Source organism: Onychomys torridus, chromosome X (genome assembly GCF_903995425.1).
Source record: "Onychomys torridus chromosome X, mOncTor1.1, whole genome shotgun sequence".
NCBI classification, from domain to species: Eukaryota; Metazoa; Chordata; class Mammalia; order Rodentia; family Cricetidae; genus Onychomys; species Onychomys torridus.
This window is the reverse complement of record NC_050466.1, coordinates 60,941,524-60,951,608: the sequence shown is the minus strand read 5'-3', so window position 1 is coordinate 60,951,608 and position 10,085 is coordinate 60,941,524. Positions and strand designations below refer to the sequence as shown.

The following is a 10,085-nucleotide window of genomic DNA, read 5'->3' as shown; positions in this document are numbered from 1 at the left end:
CTCTTGCAGAGGACTGGAGTTCAGTTCCTGACACCCTCAACTAGCTGCAACTCCAGCTCCAGGGGACTTGGTGCCCTCATCTGGCCTCTGTGAGCCCTGTGCTCACATGCACAAACCTGCCTAGAGACATATATAAATAAAAATAAAAATCTTACTTTAAAAAATATGGATTGCAGCCAGGTGGTGTTGACACACACTCGGGAGGCAGAGGCAGGCGGATCTCTGTGAGTTCGAGGCCAGCTTGGTCTCCAAAGCGAGTTCCAGGAAAGGCCCAAAGCTACACAGAGAAACCCTGACTCGAAAAACCAAAAAAAAAAAAAAAAAAAAAAAGGATTGCTTCATGAATTTGTGTGTTACCTTTGTGCAGGGGACATGCTAACATGCTAATATTCACTGTATTGCTCCAATTTTTTAGTTTAGTTTATGTGCTGCTAAAGCAAATACTCTTAATTTTAGACAGTCTGGCTAAGTTGTCCTAGTGGATTTTGAACTTCTTAGGTAGCCCATGCTGCCTTTGAACTTGTAACCCTCTTGCCTATGCCTCCCAAGTTGCTGGGATTGCAGATGTACTACTTGGCATCATTCTGAATGCCTTTTTTTTTTTTTTACAGTAGCTATTTCACTTAGAGTTTACTAACTACACAGCTTAGTTTTGCCTGTGTTTGAAGTTTGTGTATGTGATGTCATTCTCTTTTTCAAGTCCTACTTAACACACACACTCTCTCTCCCTCTGTTGAGAAAGGGTCAATGTGGCTGTCTTAGAACTCACTTGTAGACCAGGCTGGCCTTGAACTCACACAGATGTGCCACCACTCCAAGCACCATTTTTTTTTAAAATAGGGCTTTAGTGATATATGCATGAAGTCCCAGTACTTGGGAGGCATAGGCAGGAGGATCACAAGTTTGAAGACAGCCTGGGCTACATAGGGTTGATGAGGCCAGATTGGGCTATATGAGACTGTCTTAAAAAAATCAAACCAAACAACACTGTGTGTAAGTGTTTAGACGGTCTTTCTGTACTTCAAGTTGGCCTAGAATTATGTACCACAGGATGGCCTTCAATTTGAGGCAATCCTCCTGCCTCAGCCTACTGAGTCCTAGGATTATAGCCATGATCCACCATGTCTAAGTCTGCCTAACATTGTATTTGTGAGATTCTTGAGCTCATCCCCCATCACTGCTGTTTGCTCATACTTTTGGCATCCCATTGAGGAATCACAGTGTAATTATGATTCCATTCTACTGGTGATGGACTTTGGGTCTGGATGCAGACTGAGGTCATTAGAACACCACTGTTATGAACATGGTTACACATGCCATTTAGTGTACCTGCCACCGAACAGATTTGTCTTTAACTTTACTAAGTAGTTATTTTCTTAGGTGATCGTAGTATTTTATATTCCCTGAGAGAGGAATTGTTGGTCCAAGAGAGGTACATAGTCAACTTTCCATTTAAAGACCTCCAGTATTGACTTTCCCAAAGAGAAATTCCCCAATCTCTATATTATCACCAGCAGAATATGAAACATTATCATTTCACATACTGAGTAACTTTAAAAATTACCTACATTATGTGTATTTTGTGTTATGGTGTGCTTGTGGAGGGCAGAAGACATCTTGTGAAGGCTGTTTTCTTCTACCATGTGGGTCCTGATAATTGAACTCAGGTTGTCAGGCTTGGTGGCAGGTGCCTTTATCTTCTGAGCCATCTTATTGTCCCACTCAGTAACTTTTGCTATCTTTAGACTTGTATTTTTGACGATGGTGGGTGTGGAGTCAATCACTTAAAATATTTGCATACAATGCTATGGATGAGTCAACACTTGTTCAAATCACCATACTGGGATAGGACTAATGGCTACTTTGCAGTTTATTTTATAACTGAAGTGGTACTTGTTCTAGGAGTAGAAAAGTTACATTAAATGTTTGCTACATTTCACTTTCCCATTTATATTATCTTACTAGCATTTGGAGACATTCAACAATTTTACTTTTTTACTTCCCCAACTATAATAGTGGGGTTTTTTGGTGTGTGTGTGTGTGTGTGTGTGTGTGTGTGTGTGTGTGTGTGTGTGTATGTGTGTATGTGTGTAGGGAAGGGGGAGGTGCATATTCATGTCGAGTCTAGAATTCAACCTCAGGTGTCATTCCCCAGGCAACATTCACTTTGGTATTTGAGACAGGTTCTCTCATGTACTTGAAGCTGGCAAGGAGGCTAGGCTGCTGGCCAGTGAACCTCAGGCATCCTTCTGTCTCCATTTCCATGCTGGGGTTAAAAGAATGTGCCATCATGCCCAGCCTCTTTTTCTTTCCTTTCCTTTTCTTTTCTTTTTCCTTTCCTTTCCTTTCCTTTCCTTTCCTTTCCTTTCCTTTCCTTTCCTTTCCTTTCCTTCCCTCTTTCCTTTCCTCTTTCCTTTCCCTTTCTTTCTTTTTTGAGACAGGGCCTTATTATGTAACTCTAGCTGGTTGGAACTCACTATATAGACTATGCTGGCCTTAAACTCTTAGAGATCTGCCAGCCTCTGCCTCCTGAGTGCTAGAATTAAAGGCATGCACCACCATATCCAGTTTATGCCCAGCTTTGCAATGTGGATTCTAGGTATTAAGTCCATGTTCTCATGTTTGCAACTGAACTATTTCTCTGGACATAGTCGTCTTTTATTTGTTTAATTTATGTTTTTGAAAAGTTGGTTTCTCTTTTCCTTCCTTCCTTCCTTCCTTCCTTCCTTCCTTCCTTCCTTCCTTCTTTCCTTCCTTCCTTTCTCTCTCTCTCTCTTTTTTTTTTTGAGAAAGGGTCTCTCTATGTAGTTCTGGCTGTCCTTGAAATCACTATGTAGACTAGGTTGACCTGGAACTCACAAGAGATCTGCTTGTTTCTGCTTTCTGAGTGCTGGGGGATTTTTTTTTTAATTTGGAAAAAATACATTGAACAGGCTCTCCTGTGGCCCAGATTGGAATAGAATTTGCTATGTAGTCAAGGATCACCTTGAACTTCTGATCTTCTTGCCTCCACCTCCAAAGTTCAGGGACACAGGCATGTGCCACCACACCCTGCTTGTTTGATGCTGGGTATCAAACCTCGAACTTTACACTTGCTAGGTAAGCACTCTACCAACTGAGCTACATCTCCAGCCCCCTACCCCCCAAACTTTTTTTAAACAGTGTTTCCCTGTGTAAGGCAGGTTGCCTTGGAACTGGCTTTCCTCCTATCTTAGCCACATGTCTTACTTAGGGTTTTTATTGCCGTGAAGAGGTAACATGACCACAGCAACTTTTTTTTTTTTTTTTTTTTTTGGTTTTTCGAGACACAGCAACTCTTAAAAAGGAATGAATTTAATTGGGGCTAGCTTACAATTCAGAGGTTTAGTCTATTATCATCATGATGGAAAGTATGGTGGTATGCAAGCAGACATGGTGCTGGAGAAGGAGCTGAGAGTTCTATATCTAGATCCTGTTGTAGAATATTATTTTAAGGTGTGTTACTTTTGTTTATGTTGCATTTGTTGAACTCTGTGAAGTGGTGTTACTTTGCCTATCTAAAACACCTGATGGTCTAATAAAGAACTGAATGGCCAATAGTGAGGCAGGAGAAAGGATAGGTGGAGCTGGCAGGCAGAGTATATAGAAGGAGAAATCTGGGAGAAGAAAAGATCAAGGAATGAGAGAGGAAGGAGGAGGACATCAGGGGTCAGCCACCCAGCTACATAACCAGCAATGGAGTAATGAAGAAAGGTATACAGGAATAGAAAAGAAAAAGCCCAGAGGCAAAAGACAGACAAGTTAATTTAAGAAAAGCTGGCAAGAAACAAGCCAACCTAAGGCCAGGCATTCATAATTAAGAATAACCCTCTGTGTGTGATTTATTTGGGAACTGGGTGGTAGGCCCCCAGAAGAGTAAAAAACAACAACAGGACCCAAAGGTAGGAGGAAGAGAGAGTGACACTGGGCCTAGCTTGAGCATTTGAAACCTCACAGCCCACCCCCAGTAACACATTTCCTCCAACAAGCCCACACCAATTCCGATAAGACCACACCTCATAATAGTAGCATTCCCTATGAGCCTATGTGGGACATTTTCCTTCAAACCACCACACTACCTAAGTGCTAAGATTATTTACAGGCATTGCTACCTCACCCAGACCTCTGATGCTTGTGTTTTTTCCTACTCTTACCCTTGTCAAAAGCAGATATGGCTCAGTGACTAAGAGCATTTGCTGCTCTTACAGAGGACTGAGGTTTGTTTCCCAGAACCCACATGGCAGCTCACAACCCTCTGTAATTCCAGTTCCAGAGAATTCAATGTCCTCTTCTGGCTTTTTTGGACACTAGGCACACATGTGGTGCAGACATACAGGAAGGCAAAAACACTCACAGAAAATTATTTCAGGCAAGCCTGGGCTAAAGAGATAAATCCTGTCTAAAAACAAAAATATTTCTTAAAAAAATCAAAATGATACATGTAGTTATTTTTAGAAGTCAAATTATACAAGGATTTTAAAACAGATCTCATAACCTGCCTTCCCTGGAATTCCCAGTTCCTTGGAGCCATTTCAGCCATTAGCTTCTGTATCTCACTGTACTCATTCTTGGCTTTCCCCCTGAGATTGCAGCAGAGTCAGCAAGTGGCCTACCCCAACATCATGTAGCTGTCAAAGTGCAGGGGCAGAAGCAATATGCCTTCAGAATTCCTGAAGGCAAGCTTCAGAAGCACAGAAAATGTTGCTGTTGCAGTTGGCTGTTTTTATCATTGGGTTTATCCTTTCTCTTCTCCCCTTACTGCCATATATTGCGGGTTTGTAAATGGAGATAAATGCATATACTTAGCTTTATATTTAGGAGTAGAAAGACTGCCCGCCATTAGTTTTTTAATAACAGTATTGCAAAATCAACCTCTTCTTTAAAAATGGAATTATGTGTATGTTTGTGTTAGTCATTCCTATGTGGGTGACTGAGGAGTCCAGCAGAAGGTGTTGGATTGCCTTGAACTAGACTTATAGGTGGTTGTGAGCTGCCCAACTTGGGTGCTGGGAACCAAACTTGTGTTCTTTGGAAGAGCAGCAAACGTTCTGAAGTGCTGAGCCTTCTCTCCAGTCCCCACCCCTAGCCCACCTTTTTGGTTGTGAGCCTAGCCTTTAATGGCTGAGCCATCTCTCCAGCCCCCACCCTATTTTTTTAAACATGGTTTCTGGGATCTGAACTCAGGTCCTTTTATTGCTCTTACCCACTGAATCATCTTTTTAGCGCCAACAAACTCACTTTGAAAATAGAATCAGGTGTGCATAGGGGAATCAAAGGGAACAAGGGGTGGAGGTTGGGCATGGATTTGAAAAGACATTGTATACATACATTTAATTACCAAATGAAAATGTCTAAAACAAAAAGGAGAAGTGCCATCCATTGTATGAAATGTTTTAGTGGCTTGGGGATTGAACCCAGCACCTTGCACATGCTAGGCAAGTACCCTACTATTGACTTACATCCTTTGCCTCAGAAGCCTCTTAAATAGGCCATTTTATGTGTTGAATGGACCTCAGGAACCATATAACCCAACCAATTCATTTGACTGATATAGGGGACACTAGTATCCTGTCCAAGGGTGTTTCTTATCACTCAAGACTTGACTCTGCCCATGTTCTATCCTGCTTGCCCACAGAAATGATTTATGGAGTTTTAAAAATGTAGACCTTCGGGACTATAGATGGGGCCAGTTTCTTTGGTACTTCTGCCGAGGGCCCTGGAAGCTATTAGTGCATGACTCCCCAGGTGGTTTCTATTGTGCAGCCACCAAACATGACTACCTGCATCTAGACTCACTGGATTCTTCCTTATTTCGTTTTCTGAGACAGGGTCTCTACACAGCCCTGCTGGCTATCATGAAACTTACTATGTAGACTAGGTTGTCTCTTGTCTCCTGAGGGCTGGGATTAAAGGCATGTGCCACCACACCTGGCTTACATTTATTTTTAAAATTACATTTGTGTGCATGTAACACAGCATGTGTCTTGAGGGCAGAGGACAACTTGGAGTCAGTTCTCATTTTACCACTTGGGTCCCAGGGTTCAGACTTGGAGACAAGTGCCTTTATCCTCTGAGCCATCTCTTTATTCCCTACATAAACATATATATATATATTTGTTTAGGTTTTTGAGAGTCTTATTAAATAGTTCTGGCTAGCCTAGAACTCTATGTACAGTAGGCTACCTTCAAACTTAAGGATCTGCTTGCCTCTGCGTCCCAGTGCTAGAATTAAAGGTGTGCCCTACCACGTCAGACTCAAGTTTTTAAAAACTATGATGGTTTGAAAGAAAATGACCTGCAAAGGGAGTGGCACTATTAGGAGGTGTGGCCTTGATGGAAGAAGTGTGTCACTGTGGGAGTGGGCTTTGAAGTCTTCTGTAAGAGCAGTCAGTGCTCTTAACCATGGAGCCATCTCTCAGCCCTATTTTTTGGGTTTTTAAGATAAGGTTTCTGTGTAGCCCTGGCTGTCCTGGAACTTGCTGTATGGACCAGGCTGGCCTTGAACTCACAGAGAAATGCCTGCCTCTGCCTCCTGAGTGCTGGGATTAAAGGTATGTACCATCAAGGCCCAGCTTAACTTTTTTTTTCAATCATTGGGGCAGGACAGAGATGTATACTGATTTTGCAGAGAACTCAAGTTCAGCTTCCAGTACCCATGTCAGGCAGCGTACTACCTTTTTTTTTTTTTTAACTCCAGCTCCAGGCAATCTGATATCTTCTTTGGCCTCCATGGGTACCTGCACTCATGCACGCGCACACACACACACACACACACACACACACACACACACACACTCACACTCAAATTACTGTGTGTATGCCTGTCTGTGTGTGGACATGTTCACCATGGTGAGAATGTGGAGGGCAGAGAACAACTTTTGGCAGTTGGTCCATTGTGCCCACCAGTTTCTGGTGGGCTCTGGCTTTCGTGGCAAGTGCTTTTATCCAACAAGCCAACTCATCTGTTTAAGTTCAACTTCTCAAAAGTTAACAACTGAGAATCCACTTCATAAGGAAATTTCCATTTGTTTCTATTTTGAAAATTTTGAGTTAGGGTTTCATGTAGCCCAGGTTGGCCTTGAGTTCCCTGTAAAGTTATGGTTACTCTGAACCTGAGTTTTCTGCTTCTACCTTCCATGTACTGAGATTATAGGCATATACCACCATGCCCAGGCTCATTCTTCTTCCTTCTCTAACATCTTTGCTTCTTTGTGTTTATTCAACAGTAAGATTTTTTTTTTTTTTTTTTTCCGAGACAGGGTTTGTCTGTGTAGTTTTGGTGCCTGTCCCGGATCTCACTCTGTAGCACAGGCTGGCCTTGAACTCAGAGATTTGCCTGGCTCTGCCTCCCGAGGGTTGGGATTAATGGCATGTGCCACCACTGCCCAGCAACAGTAAGACTTTTAGTGTAAGCCAGGTATAATGGTGCATCTTTTCTCCCAGCATTTGGAAGGCAAAGGCAAGAAGATCTCTGTGAGTTTGATACATCATGAGACCTTGTCTTTAAAAAACCCAAAACTAAGCTGGGTATGGTGGTACACCTTTACTCCCAGCACCCAGGAAGCAAAGGCAAACAGTTCTCTATGAGTTCAAAGCCAGCCTGATCTCTATAGTGATACTCTGTCTCAAAAATCCCAATATAGCCAGGTGGTGGTGGTGCACGCCTTTAATTCCAGCACTCGGGAGGCAGAGCCAGGCAGATCTCTGTGAGTTCGAGGCCAACCTAGGCTACCAAGTGAGTTCCAGGAAAGGCGCAAAGCTACACAGAGAAACTCTGTCTCAAAAAAAACCAAACACCAAAAACCAAACCAAACCAAACCAAACCAACAAAAAACCAACCAAAACCAATAATGCACATGTGCATGTATTATTGCTTACATCTAGGATTCTTAGCTGCTCAAAAATCATTTCAACATATTCCTTTTCTCTATCAAATAAACAAAATATTAGTCAGAGGGAGAAGCAGAGATAGGAGATCACTTTAAGTTTGGGGCCAGCCTGATCTACAGTAAATTCCAGGCCAGGCAGAAGTACAGAAGACCCTACCTCCAACCATACTAAACCCCAAATGAACACTTTTTATTTTAGTAAGAGTGGGTTCTGATGTTGTATGTGGAAATCCTTTCATATTGAGTCAATGGCCTCATAGAATACTCAAGTTTATTGCTAAAAGGAGGTGACATGAGATGAGGCAGTCTGGTTCATTATATCAGTGCATATCTCAAAAGATAAACATTGAGAGTAATGCTTATATCCATTCTTGGTTCTCTCACTGACCATCTACACTAGCGGACCATAGACCAGTTTTTATGGGTATAAGAATATAAACGTACAATTTTCTTATAAAGAAATGCCTTGATTTTATTCCCTCTTATGAAATAAAGGCGCTGTGAAAATACAAAAAGTGAATGCTAGTTAGTTTTTTAACATTAAATCACTTTGCTCTTAAAATGATCACATTCTATGAACAGATAGATGCCTGCTGGCATAGCAGAATACAAGAAAGATTAATTAGCAAGTTCTAGAAGTTATACTCCAAGGAAGATCATTCTATAAAGGCTAATCATTTAATTAAGACATTTATACACAGTGACCATTACCATGAGAACAAATCTTAAGGTAAATAGGCTTCTTGGTTATTAATACAAAAAGGACTGAAGGTCCCAGATCCTATAAAAAGCCTGATGTTGAATTTGTAGTACACATAACAAAACAGAATGAAAAGGTTCTAGGGGAAAGTAAAACTTTCTTTAAACCAATCTACCTTGCTTTTTTAGCTGTGATACTGGAGTTGGAACCCAGGGCATTATGAATGACAGGCAAGTATTGTTAGATTTTCTTTTATTCTAGCCCCACATTGGGTGCCACAATGTTGTTGGTTGTTTTTGTTCTTTGACTCTTTTGGGGCCCACCACCCAGCTCCAAATAAATCACACATGGAGGCTTATTCTTAATTATCCTGTCTACCATTTGCCTCAGGGCTTTTATCTTTCTATATTCCTGTATACCTTTTCTTTCTTTCTTATTCCATGTCTGGCTTTTATGTCCTCTTCCTTCCTCTCTTGTTCCCTGATCTATATTCTTGCTCCTCCTAGATTTCTCCTTTTATCTATTCTCTCTGCCTGCCAGCCCTGCCTATCCTTTCTCTTGTCTTTCTATTGGCTGTACAGTTCTTTACTAGGCCATCAGATGTTTCAGACAGGCAAAGTAACACAGCTTCACAATGTTAAACAAATGCAACATAAAAGAATGCAGCACATCTTTGCATCATTAAACAAATGTTCCAGAGCATAAACAAATGTAACACACCTTAAAGTAATATTCTACAACAGGCAAGTGCCTACCATGTCCCTAGTCCCACACAGTGTTTCTTAACGTCGAATTGGGTGATGTTTATGTCATTCAAGTGAACTTAATTATTTCAGCTTTTGGCTTTCAGACAGAATTTTAGAAAATATCTGGCAAGAAAATAGTTTTGAAAGTGCTTTCTCTTGCGTTCTTTGGTATAATTTGGTCATTCTGATAGTAATTAAGCCATTAAGTAAGTACTTTAACCATGTAACAACAAAAAGGCAATGAGTATATATGCTTAGAAAATCATGGCTAAAGAATAAATTATGTTGCCAACCTTGTGGAAAACAAACTCTAGTATTTTACTTGTGTTTCTGTGGCATAGCTGGCTCTGCTGCCTATAACAACATTGCTAATTTGATTTATATGAAATGTTACATACAATATCCTGTTAATTTTGATTATTACAACAGCTGTTCTGCATACTTTAGAAGAGGCAAGTTTTAGCTTGAAAAAGAATAATTTCAAATTGCATACAGTTATTTATTTATTTTATTTTTTGTGCCTTCTGATTCAGCGAGCATCAATATGTAATGTCAGCACAATGTTCAGAATTGGTTTGGGACTAATTTTCCTCCTGCAGCATCTTTTCAATTTCTTTATCCCAGTTTTCATCTCGCTTCTCAGACTCTGCTACCACTTCATATTCCTGAAGCTCCTGTTGTAGTTCCTTTTCCCAATCAGCAGACTCTTCTACAGAAAACAAAGGGAGAGGC

The 10,085-nt window shown here is 41.0% G+C and overlaps 1 protein-coding gene and 1 pseudogene across 1 annotated transcript in view; both read right to left on the bottom strand.

Annotated features, from left to right (window-relative positions):
- Positions 1-322: 322 nt before the first annotated feature.
- On the bottom strand, positions 323-436 carry LOC118574873 (annotated as a pseudogene).
- An 8,864-nt stretch (positions 437-9,300) lies between these two features.
- Positions 9,301-10,085, bottom strand: part of Syap1 (synapse associated protein 1) — a 38,426-nt gene continuing 37,641 nt past the window's right edge. Inside the window, exon 9 of the mRNA XM_036175339.1 lies at positions 9,301-10,062. Coding sequence (XP_036031232.1) covers positions 9,935-10,062 — 128 coding nt within the window. The 3' untranslated portion in view covers positions 9,301-9,934. The remainder of the gene's footprint in view (positions 10,063-10,085) is intronic.